We start from the raw sequence: 27,766 nt of genomic DNA, 5'->3' as shown, positions 1-27,766 counted from the left end.
GACATTTACTAAGATCACCATTTATTCAGCAACAATAAAAATAGAACACAATACAAATATGGAATAAATTATAGTTTATTACTATTTCTTTTTCATAAAACTAATGTATAACATAACAACGAATATAAAAAAACTTTTTGTTAGCTGAAATAAAAAATAATCATGAGAAACATTAGCTGTAGAAATAATTCATTATTTGTACAGTATGAAATAGTTTATATTAAATAACGAATTTAAAACATTTTAAAATAAATAAAAATGACAGTGTTAATATTGTATATGCTTAAAAATATCTCAGGGTTCCTTAACCCAAAATAAAATCAGTATTAACCATAATAGATTATAGATTCAGGAAGCCAAACAAAATATGTCTTCGAGATGCCCTAAAAGTGTAGAGAATTATTGATTCTGGTACTTTCTACACCAAATTATATTTATATTCCAGGTGTGAATAGATTCAAAATAATCTAGTGATACATATGTATCGAATATTTTTTCTTTGTAAAATGCACTTATCATTATAATTGTTCAGAATTGACACTTGGTTGATCTGAAAATAATGGAGTTAAAAATGGATCATATAGAGTTATAACACACATACCTTTAGTTGGAGTTGTTGATTGAGATCTGGGGAGATCTACCGATACTGATAAATTTGCTACCTGTAATAAACACATTGGTTAATATATTTTACATGCATAGAAGGACAAAAAGTTTATGGTATAATGAATGATTATTCATTGACATTCTAGAATTTTTAATGCAATTTTAAAAGAGTTCTGCAATGAATGACCAAATATGGTACGTTAAAAATTTGATCCCTTTATATTCATCAATTAGTGAAACAGGTAATGTAAGATAGGATAGAGAATGGATATTAAGTTGCTTATTGTTCATATTTTAAAGTAATAAAAATACATGTTATTTTTCCACTTTAACTCGGGTATTTTCATATAAACTTCAGTACAAAAATAAAAATTTTCATTTAAATGAAATATAGAATCTTGAATATAAATATTTTTACTTAGATAGTATCAAAAAAAGTGAATTATCAAAGAGAATGTTTGTGTAATGAACATCAACTAAAGGGATGATGACCACTACAAAATTGTTCATATCGACAAAATAGATTTTTTTTTCAAAATATTTTATCGAAACAGAGACAGGAGTCATACAATGTATTAAACGGATCTCGTAATTTATGAAACTTTATCTGACATTAATGATGACTAAATATTCTGCATATAGGTTCACATTGACTTCTCAAAAAGTTTTAAATTTGAGCTTTTAATGGCCATATTATTCTATGTAACTTCTACAGCTAAATATGACAAATTTTTGGTTTTTGCTTTTGGATTTTAAACAAATTGTCTATTAAGGCACTTGGTAAGCGGAATGAGGATATGATATTTATTGCAACTAGTTAAAAAATGAAAGATTTATTGGTATTGAATATACTAAAAATTAACCTCTTGTTTCTAAATTTTTTACTTATTTATTCCAAAATTAAAAATGAGTAAATACTATTAATGATTGCAGAAGTATTTTGGGATATAGTAAGTGAATGTATGTCTATCAAATTGTATACTTACTTCAAAAGCATTCATTGTTGTATATGTAGTGGGATCTAAAATGCCACCAACAGCACCTTCTTCTGCAATATCTTCGTTAATAAGTCGACTTTGATCAGCTTCTGCAAGATCACCATCCTCAACAGGCTTTAAAAATATAGCATAGAATTAATACAAATACCTCTGAAAACACAAGAGGACATTGATCCATGATTGATTATATACTAACTAATAGAGAAATACACCCATCGAAAATTTTAGACGTAAGAGCACTAACTTCGGCAGAAGTAGGGAGTGACCACAAATTAATCATGGTAAAAATAAGAATGTTAAAATCAATTTACAATAAGAACACATCACAATATATCACAAAAATACGAGTTGAAAGCCTACAAGATAATTCAACAAAGTACCTATATGAAAGCAGACTTTAGGAAACAATCGAGAGCAATCGAATCACGGATGATGAAGGAATAGATAATAGCTGGCTAAAAATAAAAACTAACATTCTAAAAGCCGCAAAGGAATCTCTCGGCGAGAAAACAGTGGACAAAAATAAAGAACTCAAAAAGAAAACACCATGTTTCTGTAGGGAAATAATAGAACAATGTAAAGAAAAGAAAAAAGCGTACCTGGAATATATGACTATAAATAACCACTGGGCACGCTTCTCAAAAGATATAGAACATGACTTCTCCGGATTACAAAAGGAAATGTGGGGATTTATAAGAGGACAGAGGCAAGAAATGGAAGAAATAGTAGAAGTAAAACATATAGGAATAAAAACCTGGATAGATTGTACTCACAAAACCAACCCACAACAGAAGAACCGGAAACACCAGAAATCACAACTGATGAAGAAACCAGAATAAGTACAAAGGAAGTGGAGGAAGCTCAGAGAAAACTAAAAAACCGAAAAGCTACAGGCAGTGATGGATTAGCAAATGAAATTTTGAAAAAAGTACCTGAAGAATGGAAAACAAGTATACTAATTCAACTGTTCAAAAAAGGTGACAGAAAAGAACTGGAAAATTATAGAGGAATAAATCTTTTAAACACCACTCTAAAAATGACAACCAAAATTTTAATCCAACTAATAAATCAAAGAATATCTTTTGAGGACGAACAACAAGGTTTTAGAAGTGGGAGATCATGTACAGACGCAGTATTTGTAACTAGACAAATCACAGAGAAAGCTCTAGAATATAATCGACCGGCGTTCATTTGCTTAATTGACTTGACAAAAATCTTTGACATTGTAGATTAAAAGAAAAAGAGGAAAGGCTATAGAGAAATAAAAATCCTCTGCTATGCAGATGATGCTATTCTCATAGCAGAAAGTGAAGATGACCTACAAAGATTGGTCCACAAGTTTAACATAGTAGCAAAGAAGCTAAACATGGTAATTTCATCCAAAAAAACAAAAACACTGATCATTAGAAAAGAACCTATTAAATGTAAGAGAGAAATTGATGGTACCAACATTGAACAGATTATGGAAACTAACTACTTAGGCCTCACACTATCCAACTATGGAGATGTAGAATCAAAAGTAAAAAAACAAATACAGAAAGCCAATAGAGCAGCAGAATGCCTCAATAATACAATATGGAGAAACAAACATATTAGAACGGAAACCAAGACTACAATTTACAAAGTTGTTGTAAGACCAATAATGATATACACAGCAGAAACGCGACCAGATACATCCAAAACACAAAGAATTGGAAACAGCTGAGATGAGAATACTGAGGAGAATCACGGGGAACACACTTGAATAGAAAAAAAGAATGGAACAACCATATAAGTAGAAAGACATATGATATGGTAGTAAAGATCGCAAGAGACAAGGACGGGAGGAGAAGTGTCTGTCGACCCTGGAAAAGATGGAGCGATAATATAACTTAAAAGCACCACAAAAGAAAGAAACAGAATTGCCTATAGAAAATATAGAAGAAGAAGAATGAATACAAATATTTTTATAAAAAAGAATGAGCAATTTAAAAAAACGCTCCGAAGAGATGATGATATTAATAATAAAAACTCACGGTGCATACTTTTGTTCATTTGGTAGATGTATAGAAAAAAATGGTTTTCGATTCATTTATCAAAAGGATTCAACTTCCTTATTATTCAGTTTTGGAAGGGTACATGGGAAAGTACCTTTATTTTTAAAATACTTTAGAAATTAACAAACATGAGCAGATATTTGTAGGAAATCTTCTTTATTATTCAAGTTTAGAAAAAAAATACCAATACCTTATTTTTTTACATACTTGTATACCATCGCGGAATCGTTTTTCACAACAAAGCAATACTGAACCAGAAGAGATCATTTATTAAGTCAGTACTAATACCAAAATGTCACCATAATTTGGTCTAACAAAAACAGTTATTTGGAAAATACGAAATTACTTACTTGGAGGTTGAAGCTGGAGGGAGAGATGATTATGAAACATTTATTTTTTTTCAGGAAAGTTTTCTTTAGAAAATGTTAAGATACTAAAGTAGATAAAAATAGCAACTGAAAAGCGAACATTGTATGATAGTTTTCCTATATTATATCTAAAGAAACTTGTAAATTTTAAGCATTTTCCTCTCAAATTAATAATTTTGGACTTTTATAGTTAATTTTTTCTATTTTATTCATAATGATTTCAATTCTTTCAATATCACTGTTACTGTAACAGATAAATTGTATGATGGTAGTTAATGTGGAAATATATAGAAACAAATAGTGGGGTATGGAACAATAATTTCCAAAATGTTAGAATTTTTCAAGAATTTAATTACTTACTCCTGCAGTAGTTGTTACAGAATTCGAAATTTCTTGATTAGAATTTCTTATATCAACGAAATTTTCATCACATCGAGTAATTCCTAAATGTTCTATGATAATACCATTTGTAGTTTCTAAAAGCTCTATTTTAACTTCACTCAACCTAAAAAAAGTAATAATTCTTATCAACATAATTTACATATATTATCATCTTAAAAAAGTATATGTAAATCTTCAATATTTTAGAAAAATTGATAGTTATTAGAAAAAATTACATCAAATGAGCACAACAGATTGATCTCGTTGATAATTGTAGATAATGATAGAATCATACCAAACGATATGTTCTTACCATAAAGTTTTTGGAGTTTCTACCAAATGTCAATACGAGAATAGAACTAGCACCAACGTAGAATTTGAAATTATTGAAAAAATAAAACCTCTTTATCACATAGAACTGAAATCCTGGGCAACATACCAAGCATTTTGCAAGTAGAAATATATGCAATTGAAAAATGTGTCCAGTTCAATCTATAGACAAACAGGAGAACCAGATAACCAGACAGCCATCAGAGCTTTAAGCTCAAATATTATAAAATCCAAACTAGTTTGGGATTGCCTAGAATTATTAGAAGAAATAGAAAAAGCATTGGAAAAGAATGTAGATAAGAGCAAAACCAATTATTGGGACAACTTACAGGGATTGAGAAAGGCAAAGACTCTCTTGGGAAAATAATCCGAGAAAATTGCTGAATGTACTAAGTAAGAACAATCTATGAACTCCAAAGCACTACATCTGGGAAAGTATGAAATAGAATATCTTTGGCAGCTACAGCCATCCCACATTCTGGACTTTCTAAAAGAAGTGGGATTAACAGATCAGTTGTAAACACTGGGTTCTCCAGTTTCGCAGCAAGATAGGGAGACACAATAGATCCTTTGGGTCGCAGTGTATACAATACCCAATATCTACATATACATACATATATACATCACATAGAACGAACGAAAAAATTCACAATCTTAGATTATGTTTAACTGAACTGGCATATTGAGAGTTTATTTCATTTTACATGGTTTTATATAACAAAATCAGACATATTATTTTACATGCTTTTCTGTGTAACCTATCTTCAGAGAAATAAGTGTATGCAGCATCATTATTATATTTCAAAAGACAAGGACAGAAAAATACTATAACCATTTAAGAAACAAAACAGATCTTAAACATCAAAATGTAGAACATCTTTTTTACCATATGTACAATTTTTTCAATATATTAGAATAAGTCTTGGAGGACATAAGACATTTTAGTATGGTTAAGACAGACTTTATTGTGAGATTAATGACATTTGATTATCAATGTTAAATTATATTTTCATAATGGTCGAAACATCAAGAGTAATTTCTATTAAAACATGATAAGTAAAAGAGACCTAAAAAGAAGACACTTTATTCTTATATAGTCTACAACACTGTTAAATAACTTTGCCATTAGATGAACAAATGATTAACTATGTTTTTTAAATTCGAACAAAAAAATTACTAATTATTTGCCATGCAAAAATTTCATTTTTCTACTCTTTAGGATCATATTTGTTTTAAGTTCTTACTGTTTTCCATAATACTTTTCCAATTCGGTGATGAGTGACTGATTCAAATGTTCCATAAATCTTGGATCATTGATCAACAACTTGAAGGATTCTAAACCAAATATAAACCGTTTTAATGCAGTTACAAATTCATCTTGAATAATAACGTCTTCATATTCTTCTAAGAAAAGTTGCACTCCTTCACAAACGTCCGTATAGGTTACATATTCCTTAAAACCAAAGTATTATTAATATCAAAGCAAGCAATTTATTGTTGTATACACCCGAAAGTGTAGAAATTGTTCTATGGACAAATAACTAAGTTGGAATTTCTGGCAGCATTGGCGATATTTATATTAAACAAACGGTTAAGCTACTACGTCACCACCAATCACAATTACACTTCTATGAGGACGGTAACTGGGTTATCGAAACGTGCATCAGACATTGTATTTGTAAGTGTTGGTATAGTCGTACTTTAAACAGTGTACAATAGAAACAAAGGACCTATTGTTTACACCCTATTTTATAGTTAATTGGATATAATTTATATGTGATTATTCCATTTAAATTAACTAAATTTTTGTTTGGAAAATATATTGAAAAACGTGGCAGATAGTATAATTATGAGTGTTAGTGTGGTGATCATAAACAGTGTATCAGTTTAAATTAAACTAACAATGACGAAATTCCAATTTCATCAATTCTCAATTGTTTAATTTGTATAGTTAATTATAAGAAATAAAGTTCAAAACACTTAACATTATTTACAATAATTGAAAACAGTCCTAATCATAAATTTAACCAGAACTCCATCCATTTCTTGATAAAAATAACATCTTGAGTTGAACAATACGTGCTGTGCTCTAAGATTTTTGCCCTTTCTTTAATCAATTTTTGTCTCTTATTTGATGTAATTTACCTATTGCCGTCATTATTTTTTTTTTTCGAATAACCTAAAGAATAATCCACCGCATTCTGTCATGGTCTGCAAGATTAGTAGTGTCCAGAAAAAGTTGCCTTATTTTAGTTTTTAAAATTTTTGGTAGAAAATACCAGTAAGTTGTTCCAGTTAATGTCCCTTTAATCAACTTCAAAGCAGTTGATTTATTTTTTTCCTTAACATTAACAAATTTGTCAAGATCAACCATATTTTAGTGATAAGATATTTCTAAACTATTCTAAATATGAAATACAGTATAAACTCATATCTTACTTACGGTATTAGTAGAGGAACTGGATAATGTCTTTAAATCTTGCGATGTGAATGTTCGACTTATATGGTCCTAAAAAATTTGAAATAAAATCCTCTCGGTCTATGCAATAATTTATAATAGAATGTTTCCTGAAAATACTTATTACTTACATTTTTATTAACAGTTGGTGTGAAAACCCTGGATAAAGTTATATTTCTTCCAATAGACTGTAATATATTATACCTTCCATTATCAGAATCAACCATTTGTAAATCTCTAAATAACTGTATTAGGAACTCCGGTCTATTTTCATTTGCTGATATTAATGTTGCCACTTCTTTATAAATACTCTCCCGCATTTCTTCGAACAAGGATGTGATGCTTTAAAAGGTTATTGAATTATATATATATATATATATATATATATATATATATATATATATATATATATATATATATATATATATATACAAAACAAAATTGTAATTAGGTTTCGAATATCCAGATTGATTTGCGAAATAGTACTATTAATGTAATGAAATTATTTAAAGTTATTATTTTGTTTTCCAATGAAATAACTTTACAAACCGAGTTGAATATTGTAGAGAGAGTAGATCTGGAATAGTGAGTTCATAATGAAAATGAAGTTTATCGAACCATATCATACCAAACTGTTTATAACACACAGTTCTAGTAACCAGTTTCTTATCTGAGTGTAATTAGTAAACTTTCTTCAATTGCTAAAGGTTATTTAATGGAATATGTGAAAATTTTTCTTAGGATAATCTTCAATAATTTTTCAACAGATATGGTCACATTTTTAGCTGATGATACAAAAAAGGGAATGCGCAATTTTGTCTCCTGCTTTTCTATATTTAATTAGCATACAACGACTTTGTTTTATGTGAACGTTGACCATTACCAACATACGTTATATTTTATGTACTGTATATACTGTAATGAGGGGTAACTTTGGTAACAAAATTAAGTAGTATACACAATCTACCTAGAAGTGGCAACCCCCACATAGACATTAGACTGAACATTATCAGTATCCATGGATTGGTAAAAGTATAGATTCATGACACTTCATGGTCAAGCGATTTCAATTATATGAAATGAAATACGAAGTAGTTGGCTACTTAGTATTTAAATATAATACTGGACCAAAAATGACAACGTAGTTTGAGAAAATAAGAAAATATATAAAAATTGAAAATTAATGTCATTTTCCCCAAACCTCTCTGAATTAATGAGTATAAAATAACTACTCAAAGCAACTTACTTTGAATTATGTGAGACATCGGTAAGATTTTCAATTCTTTCATTGGGTTCTTTGGACTTAGGAAAAATGCGAGTAGCAGAAATAGTTGAATTTTGTGCGGACACATCATTTAAATGACTGGGTAGTCCAAAATATACATCACTATCATCTTTATTAATTATATCCCTCGATGGCGATTCTGTGATATCGTCGTTTCTCATTGGATTATTAATACTCAGAATTTCACTTGATAGGACCCTACGGAGAAATAATAAACATATTTATTGAACATTTCACTTTTAGCATTTAAATAATTTATTTGAAAAATGATCAAAAAAACGTCTTTCAAACAATTATTACGAAACTACCAATTTATTTCAGTAACTATGAAATAAGAAGTGAAATATTTTTGATTAGTCCAAATTCTAAAACATCAAAAAATAAGAAAAATGATCTTATATTAAAAAAAAGAGAAATCTCTTAATTATAAAATAAAATCCTAAGCCATTTCAGAAAAATGTATTATAAATTTCAAAGTAACTGTAAATAATGTGATGATTTCTGCTTTTTATATATAAAAGCCCAAATTTGGACAATGAGGGCTACCATCTTAATACCCACCAGTGGGCGAAAACAGAGTTTAAATATAAATCATTTCGTCCTGACCTAAAAGTGCTGTTGAGTAAACAGTACATTGCTGGGCAGTAACATTTTGGGGGGAATCATAATAAATTTCGCAGAGGCAACTATACCTATTTCAATATTTACAAAAAAAACATATCACAGACAGTGATATTTGATGTGACATTTCAGAGACCTCAATTTACATCGGCAAAAATTCAAACGCAGTAGCCCCCATTTTATATAAGAATTGTCAATATCAGGTTGAAACAGCAAAAATAATTTCTATAAAAAATACATTATTTACTTAAATACACATATAATCAAAGCAATTATTTGAAATAAAAAAAGAATATGAAAATATCTGTGATATCACGGTATCAGACAATTATTATTATTAAATTTATTAGAATAAAAATTCTTACAAACCACAATAAATTTGATTTTATGTTATCTCATACAACATAGAGATAGTGTATGAGGGAAGTTAATTATATTATTGATCGAATATCAAATTTTCGACGTAAACTTTACATTGTTGAACATAATTTCAACCATAATATTTAATTATTATAGTGCGATTATATTTTGTTTATAGTCCTAGAAAAATTAATAAACATAATTTTCACTTACCCAGTTTCTTTAGTAGCCATTCCGTGTGGAGTATTTTCTTGAAATGTACTTGTAGAATCTTGTTCAGAATTACTTTTTGAAAAAGATATGAATGTGAAAGGATCGACAGATTGATTGGTAAAATTCGAACGATCAATGACTGATGGTAGGTTTTGTAAAACTTCGTTATTTTTGGATGACAAAAGATTTTGTCGAGAATAACTGAAATAAAATTAGAAAGTAGATATTAGAGAAAGAATTTATCATATTACCATCATTTGAACTATGTAAGCATATCCCAAAATCTCACTGCACTGGATTTGAGCAACAAAGGTTTTGTGATTAAAACAGTTTCGAACATTTTAAACTGATTGGTTTACTTTCTATTTTCATAATAATACAATAAATTTAAATGGATAAAGTAGTGTGTTTCAATATTTGTCTCTGAAAGTAACTAAGAAAGTGGTTTTTTTTCTAATTTGGAAAACCATCAGAATTTGAATATGATTTAATATATTGCTGCGTCAGTAAAATTTTTATATCTAAAATTCAGTAGAAACACCTCAAAGTATATATTAATCCTTTTCGTGAATATGAATCACTTGCTATAGAGTTGGAAGGTCGAAAAATCGTTGTTAACACACATTGTTACATTGTTTATCAACTAACAATAAGATAAAAAGTTCAACAAACGTACAAATTTTTTTTCTAACATCTTTCATCCGAGTAAATATATACTAGTATATAATAAGAGTGAAAGTCTCTTTAATATAAGTGTGATAAAGTAGAGAACACAATGTTTATGCTACCACTAAGCCTACTCACAATTTCAATGTCTAAGGCGGATTACAATAATCAGGTTATCGTTCTCAGAGAAGGTAAAAGCGTAGATGTGAGTGGTGGTGTAGTAGTAACATAAACAGTGTGTTCAGAATGAACATGAATATTGTTGTTAAAAAGGGAGTCCCATTTCTACACACCAGCGTGTGTGGAGAGTTCAGGAAAGTACTGAGATTAAAATATCACTGAAAAATACCTTCTAAAATTATCCCAATAGTTATTGGCTCTATTTCCGGGAACCACTTGGTTATTAAGAGCTTGTCCTGACCAAATGTGATTTGGTAAAGAATGCCCAATTGCAGTTGGCATATTAGGTGCTGCTGAATTCTGTTGCATGTTTACTCGATTTGCATTAATGTTGTTTAAACAGGAATCTAACAACTGACTGTTGTTATTAAGACAATTAAGTGACATATTTGGTAGAGAGCAATCAAATGGCTCAGGCACAGGAACTGTAAAACTTCCATGTTGATTCATTTTATTGACATCTACTTCGGTTTGATGCATTCGACGATTTGGTGAAACCTGTGGATTAGTTTGAAGTGATGGCGGAGAATATTTATCAGAGGGTCCCATACTATTTAATCGTTCTTGTAGCTAAAAACAAAATAAAAAAAAAATAAAAATAGTGTTACAACAATAGAAAGCTTAATAAGAACAAATGGTGGCTCAAGTATTTATAATAAATTTTGTAGTCATATGAAGACTGAATGCACAAATTAATAAGTGACTCACTCAAAATAAAATTATATAAATTAAGAACATGTATAACAAAAAGTATTGTTTTGTAATTAAGGTATAAAATAATCAAATATCAACCAAAAAAATCTATTTAAGTTTATCCAAACTTCAGTTGTTTTAAATAGAACAGTTGTCTGGAGTTCAGTGGCGATAAGAGAATAGGCTTGTTTCCACTAAGAATAAATCGGATGGTTTTGAGTTTCTAATGATTAACCATGATAATTAGTAAATAAAAAAAACAAATTTTCTACAAAAATAATAGAAGATAAGAAAATAAGGCGTTTAATCACGTGACATTGAACACCAATCAGAAAAACATGACGTCACTCCTTAATCTCCCAAATATATATACAGGTAAAGCCAGTTTATATTTTTTCGGCGATGTTTATGGATTAGCTGTATTAGCAAATATTAATACTAATCAAATTTAGGCTATATTAAATGAACCAGGACATATGGGACCCACAATCAACTTGGGTCCGGAACTTTTCAAACTTAGTTCAAGTTTCTCTTCAAAGAGCTTTTTACTTTTGAATAACAAACCTAAAGTCAAATGCCAATATTTATAACAATAATTATAGTTTAAACAATTCCAACATCCAATACTTGTTCATAATTACTCAGTTTGTGACTGTTAAATCTCTTTAATCATATAACAAAATTAGTAAATGTGCTGAACTAATAATTGATAATTTCTATCAAATATCTAATCCTCAGTCAAATTTGTCATAATCAGAATTCTAATCTTCATATGTTTGGTAATAAGATCTACAAAAGAACTAAATTCATAACTATTACGCAATAAATAAGATCTCTCTCAGCCTTTCTCGATAATTTGGTGGAAAAAGCTGTTAAATAGGATTTGCAATTGCTCCGCCTGCCAATCTGCTTCTGACAAATGCTGCCATAAAAATTATCTCGCTTTTTAACAGATTTATTGTATTTAAAGCATTGTAAGGTAGTTCCAAACTGTTGGTACTCTTTCCAGTAGCTTCAAACAACAGTAAATATTTTTTATGATTGATTATTCAGTAAGAATTTTGCACATCTACATTTTAGTGTTTGCTGCAATTGTTTTTTAAAGGACTCGTCGGGTTTGTGCGTACTTCTATACATACTTATACTAGGTTTTACGTTCATTACTTTCAATTTTTACGTTTGAATATGAGGTATAAAAAATTGGCTTTTGGTATTGTGAGTTGTGGTAACCAGAATGAGAAGATTTTAGCGAATTTATCCCTTCTATAAAAGGATTCAAAGAATTATTTCGGCAGATTAATATTTGTCGTTGCTATTTCAATGTAAATCACTTCTATATATATTCTAGTTCATGGTGTGGAGTATGTGGTTTCCTTTTCTGTCTCCAACACGCATTTATTGATATATGAGCTAATTTCTATAGCTAAATACAATTGTTCTGATATATTAATACTCAGCAAGTAGAAGAGTAATCTCCAGAATTATTTGATGCAGAAAAACTTGCTCAAATAGCTAGAAGAAATCCATCAATTATCAAATAAAAAGGCAGCGGTATAAAGTACTGTTAAAAAAAGCTTCAAAGTGACAGACTTCGATCAGAGAACTCCGAGAGGCCGTAAAGTAGAGGTAACCTAACCTAACCAATGTTTTCATAAATTCCAACCTAGTGAACAATAGTGAATGATATTTTTTCCAGAAAATGGACTGGAAAGTGTGGTTGAATAAATGGATCATTCAATATGAATCCATTTTCTAAGAGATACATGAAAAATTGAAATATTTTCCGTGCTTCTTTTTATGATTCCCTAATTTTTCTATTGATTTGATTTTTAAAAAATTTAGGAACTAATAATAATAAACATTTACTATATTCAATACTTACTATTAACAAATTACTTTTCATGGTAGCTAGTTCCCTTTGTTGTAACCAGAGCATCTGATAACACTGATTCAAAGTATTCAAGACAAACGACTGTGTTTGAATTGTATTATTAGTAAGCCAGTTGTAGTAACTACCGATGTCATTACTCATATTATTACCCGTGTTTGAAGCAAACGATTGTGGCAGTGCTTCTGAACTTGGATTGGCTGTATTCGAATTGGAACGTTGTGAATGTAGTGCTTGTCGTCTCTGCGGTGACGGTATCAGATTATTTCTCAGCTGCTGCGCATTAGAAGTATGTTCCTGACTAATTTGTAGTTCTAACATTGAATCGCACATACTTTTTATCATTTGTAACTGTTCTTGAACCTAAAACAATAATGAAGTTTTAATTATTTGAATTTTTTATTTTTTAACTTTAACTCAAATTAGTGTGGAATGCGAAAAAAGATGATATCGATTTGATTTCAATTGGCATGTTATTGAGCATTCTTTTGCATTGTAAAATATTGAGCACTTAACTAATTCTGAACGTGGAGTAGGTAGATAAAGGCGTTCCTAAGTGCCACGATCTTTCTGAAATTGGAGAACCGTGCTTAAACTCAATAAGGGCATAATAAACTGCCAAAGAGGTAGATAAGTTCAGTTTTTGGAAACTGATCGCAGCTTATTTCCAAGAAATATATGCCACGACGAAATATTGAATGATTTTTCTCGAAAATACAACGTCAGTAGATTCAATTGTGAATCACTCTACCGGCTCGCAGTCAAACAAATGATTTTATAAAAAATATTTATCATATAAATCCGATCCAATAAACCAAAAACAATCTGAAATAATTTTTGAAATTGGAGCACCTAAGTTAGTTTTATTTCCGGTATTTATTTTAAATTCATTTAAAAAACAGGAATTATTAGCATTATAATATTTTGGAAAACTTTTCAATATTGAGATTAAATGTAGGGGTAATTTAATAAAATTTAGCTTTTAAAATTTTTTTAGTCAATTAAGCCCTCTAGCTGTGGTATACAACTTAGTAATTATTTCAAGATTTTTCTCAACGCTATACTTGTAACTTTTTTCCCGGTTCTGTAATATAAACGGTTTCTGGTATATACTGGGATAAATTAACAAATTATACAAAATAATGTCTCTACCTGATTTGAAATGGGATCTTCTGCATTACACCTACTAGATCGTTTCAAACAGGTTGTCTCTCCTACGGAATTACTTCTAAAATTTATTTCAGGTTCATAAGTAGGTACAATTATGGGCTGAAATCCATTTGACTGTTCACAATTGCGATGAGAATTTTCCGACTGGTAATTTGTTATACTTGATGGTGAATAATTTAAAGATGGAAGTGATAAAAAATTATGTTTGAGCTCTTGATAATTATTAACTTCGTCCTGGCAATCATCACTAAAAATTATATCAATGTTACTTCAAACTATAAATAGGTTGGCAAACGGAGTGAAGCAGATTAATTTGGTTTGATTAATATGTTTAGGGTTAATGATTATTGTTCAGAGGCTCGTTATACTACTTGCACATAATACATAATTTAAAAAAAAGAATATTATTTTCATTACTTCACCTGGAAAATCTTTCGGAGTCACTTTCTTGAGATATAATTGATGTCCAAGGTTCGTTGAAACCATTAGCAGAACTTATTTCTGATTTTGTATCGATACCAATATCCTGATTTAAATTTGAAGCATTGCCTAAAAATGCTAATAATTAAAAATCTAATTAACTAAATAAACTAAACTAAATAATAAATTGGTATGCATGCTTAAAAACTAAGATGTATCGAGTTAGCTGATTGACAATAATATATCATAAAAAAGCTTGCGAATGATTCCACTCTTAGTACAAATAATAATAGTAAAAATTCAACAAAAACCCAATTGATAATAAAACTAAAGAAAAATTAACGAAATCAATTATGGAACATGGACTAAAGAAAGGCATTCCGATCCTTTCAACCATTAAAATGGTGTACTTAGAGAGTTTTAACGAAAAGTATATCTTGCAAAAGTGTATAAAATGTGGACAAATACACTATGTTAAAAACGGTACCGAATGTGAGTGATTTTGTGTATATTGTGAACAAAACGGTCATAAATCGATGTCAAGAGAATACTATCCAGCATCAATTAAAAAATACCTTACATATCATTAAAAATTAATTAAACAGGTATTATTTTTTACAGGCCTTCATGGTTTTGACGGTGTAGTAACTTCATCCGAAAAGACTTCTTTTTCAAAGACAGTTCTTAAAAACCATAACTCTAAAATTTAGATTTGTAGAGTTTATCTAAAAGACCTTAAAATACCAACAACTACAAAAAATTGCGAACATATATATATATATATATATATATATATATATATATATATATATATATATATATATATATATATATATATATATATATATACATATATATTGTTTGTGGTAATTTAAAGTGTCGTCATCGTAAAAGCTTAATAGACAGTACAATATATTTTTGGAAGGATAAAAAACTAACGGAAGTTGATATGCCTATATGACCTTCGCCAATAAATATTGCACAAGTTTTAATTAGTTTAATGAATTACTCATAATGGATTCTAATAGAAGGTGATACATTAAGATCTGAGCAAATAGAAAATGAAGCAACATTAAAATGTTCTCGTTTTTACACATACACACACCACGCCAACGTACACACAAATATTTACAACAATGCATCAACTTCTCAAACTCTACACCACAGACAACAATGTCCAAACTTCTTAAATTTTACACCATATCAAGACTAACTGATAACCTGACATCGAGTTGCCACTACACAGTGTCATATAGGTAATCGTCTTATCTGGAATTTTCGTTTAGAACAATCTCGATTACTGTTTTCAGCTCTAACTGTCAAAATAGAGAGTGCTAGAAGGATGGTGATTTCTTAAGCTGATTACAAAATGCCAAAATTTCTAACTCCAAAACTAATAGTATTCACATGCACTACCTTGCAGGGCTCTGTGAATCTTGCTGTATCCGATAGATGACGTCATTCAGGCGCGTGACCAGGGGCGACATTTGCCATCTGGCTTGGAGTTTCGGTGACTTACCCTTCTTCCCAGTTGGGTTATGCAACCACACTAACGTCCCTTCCGCAAAGCGTTGCGATAATACGGGACCTTCGTAGTCTCCAGTCATCCACATAAGAAAATGTATTCCTTCCATCTTCTTCCTCAGTTTTTCCATATACTTGGTGATGCAAGCTCGTATTTCCAAAGGCCTACTGGCTATTATGCCCACCCACCGACAACCTAAGCTCGCTCACAAAATTCGCCAATGTTGGCGTCACAGATATGGATTCGTGACTAATTGACCTTTATGCTAGCAGATTATAAAATGCGTGATACAACATTGATTTATTTGAAAATGTAAGATAAATTAAATGTGGCAATCTACTTATTTTGTAGATAATCCAAGATTTATCATTTACTGTTGAGAAGTATTTAATACATTTATATTGTACACCATTTCTATCCTTATGCGAACAGCGCAAGGGCTGTTGTATTTGTGGAAGAGCTCAAGCGCGCAATTTGTCGAGTCGTTCATTGTAAGATGCGGAGTTAAATAGTAGTGTTTTGTGTGTAATATTATTATTCTTATTGTGCCTACGTATTATTTGATTCACCATGTACCTTAACGATTACTAAAATAATTTAGTTTTTCAGATTATTGAAAAATAAGGTTTGATCAACCTGAATGTGTTATGAGATATAAGTTTAAAAGTTATTTAGTACAACGCTCGTTTTGCTGCAGCTAATAGGTCTAAACTAAACATCTTTGGTTAGGTCTCTACACCTCTACAACCAATATTATGAACTACAGATATTTATAAATGAATATATTATCTTCAAATAAGAAAGATTAAAAAACTGATATAGTTATTAAAACATAAAAAATATTACCTTTATGTTTTGCCATAATTTCCACGAGTTCACGTTTTTTGCATTCCAATTCAGATTGCAGAGCAATTTTCTGAACTATACTTAACATGTTCCCTTTTTTTAAGTGGTTACCTCTATCTCTTGAACTATTATTGAGTTGCTTGGGTTTTGTGTCGCGAGTAGTGACATTTTCGTTTATATACGTGTTACTATCATTGTGAATTCTAGAATTAAATTTTGGATTTTTCACATCTTTTTCACAGAAGAGTTCTCTTCCCGAGCATAAATAACAACTCATTTTTCTGCTGTCACAAGAGTGATTTGTATTTTGTAATATATTATCTGGCAACTTAACAACTTCCAGCATATCTTTCAACTTGCTCAATTGCTCTTTCACAGCAGATATATTTTTATACTGATTATCTGAAATATGGTAATTAAATAATAAGTTCACAAACATTTTTGTACGTAAAATACGTATGTGATGTGAATCGCTGGATGATAGTTACTCAATAATAATGATTCAAATTTATTATCCAACTGAATAAAGGTCTAGGCATAGTAAAACCATAAAGATAAATGGTTTTTGTGGGTTGAATTACAATTTTAAAATTTGCATCAAAAACAGAACACGACGTCAAGAAACTTTGATTACCCATTCTGTGTTAAGATCTGCCATGAGGGAAGCCATTCATTTCACAACATTCGCCAAAATCGACGACTGTAAGTAAACCAAAGGAATTACGTTATATCAACATTATTGAGATACTCAGTAACTATCCAAACAGTACAAATCCTCTGTTAAATACAGTTAGTCCAATACTAAATATGTATGTGTGTCAAAAAAATGATTCCCCGTGACATAACTGATTCTCCACCAAATGGAAGATGTTTGGCAATAAACATTGGAACATATTGTCCATGTGAAATATAACCCAGCAGGATGAAATCAAATCCTTGCTGTGAATTTACATTTTTTACATTTTAGAATCACATACATGAAACTTTCCATCGACTCAATTATTTATTGACTCGATGGGCATAATCGATTTTCTCTCAATTCAACTATTCAATTATGAAGGGTGCGCATCCAGATAATTAATAGTCAATGAGATCTTGATCAGTCCTCTCTAATTAATAGTACAAAATGATTAATTGAGGAGCTATGGCCAGTGCTCTCCTTTATTTGGAAGATGAAAAGGAAACAAAGATACTCTCTTCATCCAATTTTCAGCAACTTATTACTAAATGAGAAATTCCACACGTTACATGGTAACTTGAAGAATCATCCTGAAAAATATTACAGCTTTTACAGAATGAGTGAAGAAGTTTCATTTCGCTAATGGGTCTGCCCATTATTTAAATTGACATCTAAATATTTTTTCAATAATTTCAGATACAGCGAAGATCTCTTCTATATACATTCAATGAAGTACTCGACATCATCTATGAAGACATTTCCCACCATTTCGAGAGCATCCGAATAACTTCGTTCGTCAAAACAAAACTGACCTGTATAGGACATGGCCTATTTAATTGTGTCTATGCACATTTGAATACAAGGCTATGGACATAGATTCGACAAGCGATAGTTGTACAGGTTTTTAATCAAAAAGCAGATAAATGGTTTTATGATTTTTTAGTCAAACAACTGTCGTATTGGCTGTATGCGCCCTCCCATTTGATTCTATAGACTTTTGACAAACAGCTAAATAGTAATACAATTAAAAGTTGTGTCTAAGCGCCTAGTCTAAGTCTGACAAAATAAGAATTTTTTAACCCCATTTCAGATAACTGATTTGGTTTATTTGGTATTATTTACAGAGTATGGCTAAATTATGAAATATATTCATTATTTTGCAAACAATTTACTTTAAACAACAATCGTGGAATAGAACTATTTTCAATTTAGTTTCAGATCAATCTTTTAGGTAGAAATACGCAACAGCACAACAGCGATTAATTTTCAAAAAGTAAGATGCTAGTAATCAATAAAAATCATGTTGTCTACTTGCCAATTGAAATATCAGGTGACTTTTTAACAGATGAAACGTAGCTACTTTGACTGAAGCCCAACGCATAGAAATTTCAATTTTGATAATATATAAAGATGAGAGTTGAATTGGTAAATGAAGACCATTACAGTGTCCTCATGATGTCTAGATCTTACAACTCTAAATTTATTCTATGGGGTTTATAAAAAGTAAAGGATTGTAAAGATAAACTGTAAAACCTGCTGGTTTTGTAAGACTAATTTAGATACGAACTTGATAGATTTTAACTATTTACATTTATAATAGAATATTTATTAGCCTTACCTGTATCGTCATAGCTATCTCCAAAGCTTTGCAGTTGTGCGACTAAATGATCTATTTGATACTTTCTGCTCTGTAATTCGATTAATTTTTTATGGAGTTCAGCATGCTGCTTAGCAAGTTCTGAATCTGTATTATCCAATGTGTCAAGCAAACGTTCGTTCTCATCATGACTGGTGTGCAAATTCATAATTTGGTTGTGTAGACTATCTGAGTTAGGAAATCCTTTATCTTGATTATATACCACAGAAGTACGTGGAGATTGTAATGGTTTCTTTAATTTTTCGGACCTATCTTTAGATACAGTATCAAATTCCATATAGTTTCTAGTATCTTTTTTTAATGGACTGTGAATATCATTACACACTGAAAAAGATTCTATTCAAATAACATAAAGACACACTCGTTAATACTACAATGATACCATCAACTTAAAGCAAATACATTTATTAACATCACAAATAATGATCTGATCAATAAAGATAGATTTTGACAAAAGTGTATTTAAAGACTTGTGTCAACAAAAAAAACTTTTGAGTAGTCTTTTGATTACTTCTGATAGCTTGAAATCACATTTGCCTGTGAGACTGTGATATCCTTTTTATAAGACTACAATTTCTGCTTCAAATACTGTAACGTCCTTTTAGTAAGACTGCAATTGCTACATGAATGACATGATATGATTATTTACTGAATTTATAGCAATACACAAAAACATTTCTCAGTTGGGAATTATATATATATGTTTTAAGTAGTTTAAGTCGACTACAAATTCAATTGATGCGGTCAGTAGCATTGCCAGTTCAACTACATTCAAGACATTGGTACGTATCTACAGTTTGTTTACGATCTCAAGCCCAGTGTTATTTTGACTCCAAAAATCCAGTCCAGGGAAGCGGGACCAGGGAGGTTATGTTGAAAAATTATACAATAGAAGTTTTAGATTTTTTCGTTATCTACAAATTTTGTAGTATGAAACACTTTTCTCTAGGAAGTCTCGTTTCTCGACAAATGAAGAAAAACTGTTTTTATCCTTTAAATATTCCAGGCGGCAGTTGCCTGCTACCCAACCTACTATACATAAAGTTCTCTTCTTCTATAAGACATAGCTACTTATAGTCTATATGAATTTCATACAAGTATGTTATTTGTAATTGGCCAGTTAAACCTCTGAAGTGCTAAATAGTTCTAATTTTTAATTTGAATAATTTATTCTTGTACTAAATGGTTTAAGAATATGATTTTCACATTATTAAGCTTAGTACAGTGCTTCCTGACATCGCGTACCAAAATTGATATTGTTTCATTTTTATGGTCTCAATAAAACTTGTAATTGTTGCATCGTAAAACTGAGAAATAAGTATTCCACAATTATCTACAAAACTATTTAAGGTATGAGCATTACTAACATACTGTGGGGTAGTAGTATATAATTTTAATAATTAATATACACTTTCCTCAGTACAGGTAGTCCCTGTAATTTAATTAAACCTGATTGGGCTTATCAATTTTAATCAAATCAAATTCCTAAAGGATATTCCCAAAATACAAAGTGCTCGTAATGTAACATATCATGATGAAGGGATAAAGTCAATACTTTAGCACTCCTGACCTTGCTAGCGAACTCTATCAAATTCAAATGCATGAAGACGAGATTACAAGGGCATAATTTTCAATCCAAAATGTATACTTGGAATTTAGACTTATGCCGATGGGACCCCCCATGTAAAATCCAAATGCTTTACTATTTCAAAAGCGTTTCTTTGTGCAAGCAGTCAGTTATTCAAATGGAAAAATTACAAATCCAAATTTTAATATATGTTGTGAATCAAAAGGGCGGATCTAACAAGGACAGGTTCCCAATTTAGGGAGCTTTTATTTTAGGACTTTATACAGGATGTGAAATGGAAATTAACAGTATTAAAATTGAATAATTCAAAAATTATCAAACTGAAGTTAGATTAGCCAAAAAATAAATTTGGAAATATAGAATTCAACAGATTTTTTAACTAACCACAGAGAAGTTCTAGAGCATATAAGTTCTGAAAAATTGGAATTCATACTAGAAATTTGACATGAAAAGTGGTAAAAACCTGTAAATAACTTCATTCTATATTTCCAATCTAAATGAGTATTTATTACCTTCTAGTAGAAGATTGCTTTGATTGTGACTCGATAAACATCGCTTGTTTTCGGATTTTCTACGAAGAGGATATCCCATCTGTTGGCGTTCTTTTAAAATTCCTAAATTATAACCAGCATTATCCAAATTAGCATTTTCCTCATTTTTTCTACATGAGAAAGCACTCTCCATGGAATAATCATCAATACTACCTGTAATCTGATTTACAAATTGAGCTAAAATATTATTTAATAATTCAAAATATTAATTCCAAAACAATGACTATATAACATGGAAAACCTTGAAAGCCTATTCAATCATTAAAATTCTGTAATCTTTCGATCTATTTTACAAGAGAAACATACGTAGATACACAAAAGGGTCCATGGGTTGATCTATTCTACATACACAAATATAGTATGAAGTATTATTCTAATGATTTGATGGAAAACGAGATATGCGCGCTGTCGCAGCCTTATGAACAATATTCAGCTGTTCTGCTCGAATTCTTACTAACCCTTTTTAATAATCAAATATCAGTTTAGAATGACCATGTCGATGGATTGGATTTTAAATGAATAGCGACCACTTAGAAAAACAGATTTTAATAATACTATAATGAATATAATAACTTAATATGTATTTATTCTTTGAAAATTACAAAATTACTGACTACTAAAAATCTATTTTATTCCTAGCTGATTGAAGCGCCGTTGTACAGGCGAATTAGGGTCATAACAAGAAAGTATCCTAAACAAGGATAATATATAATAATAATATTTTACCCACTGGTAGAATATGTATTTTTTATTTTTCATGTTTTATTTCTACTGTTCAGTTGAAAATATGAATCACTGTCAATAATCTTTGTAAATAACAATTGTTTCCGCAAGAGAACACCTGGCACAAACCATATTAGTACAAACATACATACTTGGGTTGGGATGGCTAGAATCACATAGGCTATTGATTACCTTAGTACAAAAAATACATCCTTAAATGAATTATACAAAAATCCCGAAAATTTAATAACTAAAATATGTTCAATGATTGATGCACTCAAAAGCAACATTTTTACTCATTCCATATCTTCGCATGCTAAGCAAAAATGAACAGGTTTTGTTTTGGAACTAATTTCATAAAAACATTTTATTCTATGAACCGGCCAAACACCACTGATAATAGAAATCTCTAATAGTTATATATTTTAATTAACTTACCTCCTCATCTGTTTTCTTCATACTCTCCATCAAAGAGTTCGTCACTTTTAAATACTCATGAATTTGGTTCAGTTTGTCTTCTATTTGCTTTTTATTTGGATACTTCCTTAAATTATCACATTTTAAAGTGGAGCTCGAAGAATTTCTTCTTGAGTTCGGTGAACTGGGATGTGATGATCCTGTATGAGAGTTCATTTTGTTTCAATTTCTTTTAACATCAAATTATTAAATGTTATATTAGATGTTAATATATTCCTGCATTGCAATTATTTAGAACCCTGTATATTTATACTCTTTAGAAATGCTATCACAATAGCTACCATAAGATTTAAAGAGTAAGATTTAGTAGGTATATCTTCTAAGTATTTAGTAATTTTATTTTCTACTCCTTTCCAAGTATAAATAGATTTGGTTGATTTCTTCAATTTTTGGATTTGAAATTTGTTCAATTAAAAGTTGTAAGCATTTTTTAAAATGTGTTTGTTCAAAATCTATAAGATATGTGTAGGGTTATTAAATCAAGCTTTTTGTAGTTATTTTAGTTCTTGAGACTGGCAGATTTAATCCGTTTATCATAATCATTTGTCTTGATTGTATTTGATTCCTTTTCAATAATAATTTAATTTTTATAATTGAATGTATATTGTTTTTCTTATTTCATGGTTAATGCAAATTTATTTTTTGTATGTAGTACATTTGGGAAAATTTAATAGGTCATATTAATTGAAAAAAGATCTTTTTGAAAAAACCAAATATTGTTAATTTTTGTTAAAAATATTTAAATTGTGGTTACTTTTCCATTGTACACATAAGATTTGTACACAATAATGTGTTCCACATTTGCATGAATTGATGTTGTTTTGTAAAATTCAATACAATAATACTTATTCTAGAAATGTTAAAAAAATAGACTCGAGAATTTCTTCTGCAAAATATTCACTTTACTACTATCATCAGTTGTAGTCCAATTAAATTTCTCATAACATGACTAAAAGAACTAATAGTTATCTATTATAAGAACTACAAAAAGACTCACCAATTGAGTTTAATGCAGTATAACTGATTTGTGGTGATGAAAAATTTTGATCTTCAAGAGTGGACTCAACAATTAACTCATTAAATTGATTACTTCGTCGAATCTTAAATTCTTTAGATGAATCACGAGATGGATAACAGTCACTAGACTAAAAACACAAACATTTCACAGTAACATATTTTCACATAAATCTGATTTATTATCATCTTGAAACGATATTACAATGAAACTTACACTATTTGACAAACTTCTTAATCTTTCAACGCCGGTAAAGGGTCGAGAATGATTATTTCGTTGTTTAGGGACTGTTCCAGTACTTCGTTTATTTACATGCCTATCTTCTTCGGACATTATTGACTACAAATGAATCTGCTTATTTTTTTATATGGTATCATAAATAAACTTCCTTATACTTTGACATTTGAATAAAAAATAGGTTAGATTCTAATATTCTTCTTTCTCTACAAGTTATGTGGCATATAAGATTACCAGGTGTATAACAGCTCCACATTTCTCAAAAACTCCACCACAAAGTTACATCATGTCAGAATACTTATAATTTCTTTAATGATATTCAGAAAAGGACTTTTCGGAAACTATAATTCGAAATCACCTACCAACTGATTGCGGGACCTACCCACAGATCACCAATATTTACATTATTCATTTTACCAAATTGAAGTCGACTGAGAGTCTGATCCTGAACCACAGAATTAATACTATTATAAATTCTGTGCCTGAACAAGACTGTGGCCTGAATTAGAAGATGACATCCTTTATAAAATACTGGTAAATTTGAATTTTATTGAAGGCCCGTAATTTAACTTATTTGAAGGTAATTGATAACGCTACCTCAGAATTAATAAATGTTCGAATTGATGCTTTTGCTCATGAAACTTTCCAAAGTTGCAAATGTTTATGATGTAGTGTAACAAACAAAAAGATTTTGAGAACTATTATGAAAAAAATAAATTTGGAAATCCATTGGTTGAAATGTTTTCAGGATAAAAATGTTGTTGTCATTGTAAGAGATCTCTTTTCTCACTGGAAATGTACTCAAATCATAATCATAGTAATATGTGATCATCATTTAGTTATATCTTGAAAAAAAAATGTTGCTATTTATTAATAAGGTGAAATGAAATTGGAACAAAATATACATTTTCAAATGAAACTATATCAACTGAAATATAACATATTAGATAACTGGAACTAATTTTAATAAATTTCATTACTTGAACTGCATAATAAATCCCTTGCAATAATCAAGTGCAATTTTTTCTAAAATGTTTTATTTTTCCACAGGTTATGTTAAGGACATCGTGTCGTACTGGTCATATAGGTATAAAGCTTAAAGTTTGTCTTTAAAACGTTACGTTCATAAATAATAATTTTAATATAAAATCTCAATAGTATGAGTAGAGCTATTTCTCTCAAAGCCAAATCAGAAGGTGAGCTGTTGTCCTTAACAAAGTAGCATTTTTACTTCATTGATGAATGTAACCAAGCAAACAGCCACCTTGGACTTCGGCTTCAGAGAAATCATCCTTCTCCCTTTCCGTACGCCTTGATATCATTATAAAGAACAGTCTGAGCCATATGCTGAAATATGTTCACAGCTCAGAGCATGTCCCTTGTTTTCATCTGGTTGTTCACTCTTTGCTTAATTCGTTTGGCATTTGTGACAATCTCTAGCCCAATAGTGTTTCTAGTGGCACTTGTAACTCTTGGACCATCAACCAATTTGCTGCAAAGCACGTGAAGTTTCATTGGCCCTTCTTTTACTTTAGCGATATTTTGGCAAGACGTGCCACTTCATCACTTGATTTTTTGCTCAGCAGACGTATTTCAATTAGCTTCAATATTCCATTAGACTATTGAGAGTTCTGTCTTGAATAGGAACACTCTCCCAGACACTTTTAAATTCAAAGTAAGGGGGAGGGAGAGTTAACATGATCCGTCACATCAATATTAATTTGGACAGTTCAGCCTCTGGCAACCTCTGAAAGAAAGAATGATTCTAGAAGTCTATATAATTTTTTGAACTCAGCTCATACACAGAACTCACTTGGCCCAAATATCTTTGGGCCAATGTCAACTATTTATGACATCCAAAACTTTTTGATGTGTCAGCAGTAAATTGATTTGCCTTTTCCAACTTTCTCAATAGAAGCCTTGAAATCAATTGATCCTGATGTGCTCATGATCAACTATCACAAAATCAAATACCAGGTTAATAAACAAACATTATTAAGGCACATCCATCCTCTTGGGTTAAATTCAAATTAAAAAAGGAATAGAATTTTAGACAGTGTAATTAAAAACAACTACACATACAAATTGAATGTCAATATCAAAAAAACAGTCACAGAAACGTTTCCGTGAAATCAATATTCAAACGGTAAATCCATTGTTGTCTTGTGTTTGACCAAGTACCAGCTAGATACTCCTATAATATTAGCTTATGTACAATTTATTATTAATTTTTATTTCGTAGCATTCTTCATTTGAAAGAATGTCATTGTCCTTTACTTTCTACATTTCTTACTAAATCCACACTCATTTCAGTTTGTACATCTGCCTCATTATTATCAATACACTTTTCTCTATTAAGTGAGACTTCTTTTTTCAAGTCTTTTCTGAAAATTTTAGCTAAAGTATGTACAGATATACCAAGCAAATTAGCTCTTGCTTGTACTGTAAGATTTGGATAACGAATTAAAGATTCTTTTACATAAGGAACATAAACTAATCTACCCAGAGTACTTCTATTTTTTCTTGGTTTACTGGATAAATGACCATCTCCAAATAACTGACATTCCCATTTTCTGAGCGTATCGCATTTTGGAAATTGCTTCTTAAATCTAATGAGATAGTTTTGTTCCAGCTGTTCATCAGACATTCCTGTATATACTCTTTCATGGTACCACACAGCAGCAACTATTTTCTCTTCTAGAGTACAATTTGTCGCGTTACATCTTATTGCTTTTAATTGATTAGGTTGTTCCAAACTAGAATCATTGTCTTTGCTAGTGTTATTGGAAGTGTTCATTTTTCATATTCAACGGATATGCCAGTTTATTAAATTCATAAAAATGCCAACCTTAACTTCGCTATAATTCTTTATATATTTCTGTATAATATATTTTGACAATTCATTTATTATAAACTTCAAAAAATCTTCTTCATTTTCGTAATAGAAAGATCTCATCCACTAGGACTATTCGGTCTATTTTGTTGATTTTTTCGGATCTTAAATGTTTCTAATGAATATATTTATAAGTGATAATAAATAATAATAAACAAGTTAAATCAGTCGTACTCACTTTGTGTTTACTGCTACACGCGTGTTTGATTAAACTACTTCGCTTCGCTCACCCAACTTGTTTGACGTTTTTGCTCGTTTACTGGACTGTTTCGCATTTTGATTTGGACTTTGCTTGCTTGGAAGTGTAGAAGATGAGTTACACGTTAAGTCAGTATGCAGAAATGCATTATTTTTACGGAGTTGCACGAGGGAACGGCCTTTAAGCAGCGCGACTATATCGTGAACAGCTTCAACGTCGTGGTGGGCCGCAGCCTGAGTATTATCCAGACCATCGTGCTTTTATTAACACGCACCAAAACTTAATGGCAGGTCACATTCCTGGTCAACGTGGTCTGAAGAGAAAAATTCACGTATTATGAATGATGACCTAAATTTTCAAATTTAAATTGAAAATCTAAACAGGCTACTTCATGATTTCTTAGTAGGCTTATAAAGTGCCCTCAACTTTCAGCTTTCAGAATCATCAATAAAAAAAAATGTTACTTAACAGTCTACTTTTGTTAGAATTAGCCTTTAAAGACAACAAAGTGGAAAAAAATCAAACAATTGGTTTAAAATAAATTCTTGCTATTTTATGATTTTTCTGATGAAGTTATGATAGAAAATGCTGCAAAGTAATAAAATCTAGCTTTAGAGGTTGGTTGGTCAAGAAAAGTTTTAGGTAAGAAAAAGGTTTGGCAATCATAATATAAATAAAACAAAATTATTTATGAAATTTGAAG

At 30.1% G+C, this 27,766-nt stretch overlaps 1 protein-coding gene across 2 annotated transcripts; it reads right to left on the bottom strand.

The window, feature by feature from the left end:
- Positions 1-24,719, bottom strand: LOC130896107 (pericentriolar material 1 protein). 2 transcript variants are annotated; one of them, XM_057803898.1, is made up of 19 exons: positions 23,951-24,719; positions 23,717-23,864; positions 22,681-22,859; positions 21,481-21,679; positions 19,342-19,704; positions 17,045-17,446; positions 14,676-14,802; positions 14,236-14,500; positions 13,078-13,446; positions 10,672-11,072; positions 9,657-9,857; positions 8,424-8,660; positions 7,309-7,519; positions 7,163-7,228; positions 5,964-6,172; positions 4,369-4,513; positions 1,593-1,718; positions 602-662; positions 1-550 (listed from the first exon to the last, which is right to left on the bottom strand). In XM_057803898.1, exons 1-19 carry the CDS (start codon positions 24,065-24,067, stop codon positions 519-521), a joined length of 3,858 nt encoding a protein of 1,285 aa, XP_057659881.1. In that variant the 5' UTR covers positions 24,068-24,719; the 3' UTR covers positions 1-518. The 2 variants fall into 2 exon arrangements, with proteins under 2 accessions (XP_057659881.1, XP_057659880.1); XM_057803897.1 differs by having other exon boundaries at positions 1-662.
- Positions 24,720-27,766: the final 3,047 nt, after the last annotated feature.

Source organism: Diorhabda carinulata, chromosome 7 (genome assembly GCF_026250575.1).
Source record: "Diorhabda carinulata isolate Delta chromosome 7, icDioCari1.1, whole genome shotgun sequence".
NCBI lineage: Eukaryota > Metazoa > Arthropoda > Insecta > Coleoptera > Chrysomelidae > Diorhabda > Diorhabda carinulata.
Note: the sequence above shows the minus strand (reverse complement) of the source record. Positions and strands in the feature narration are given on the sequence as shown.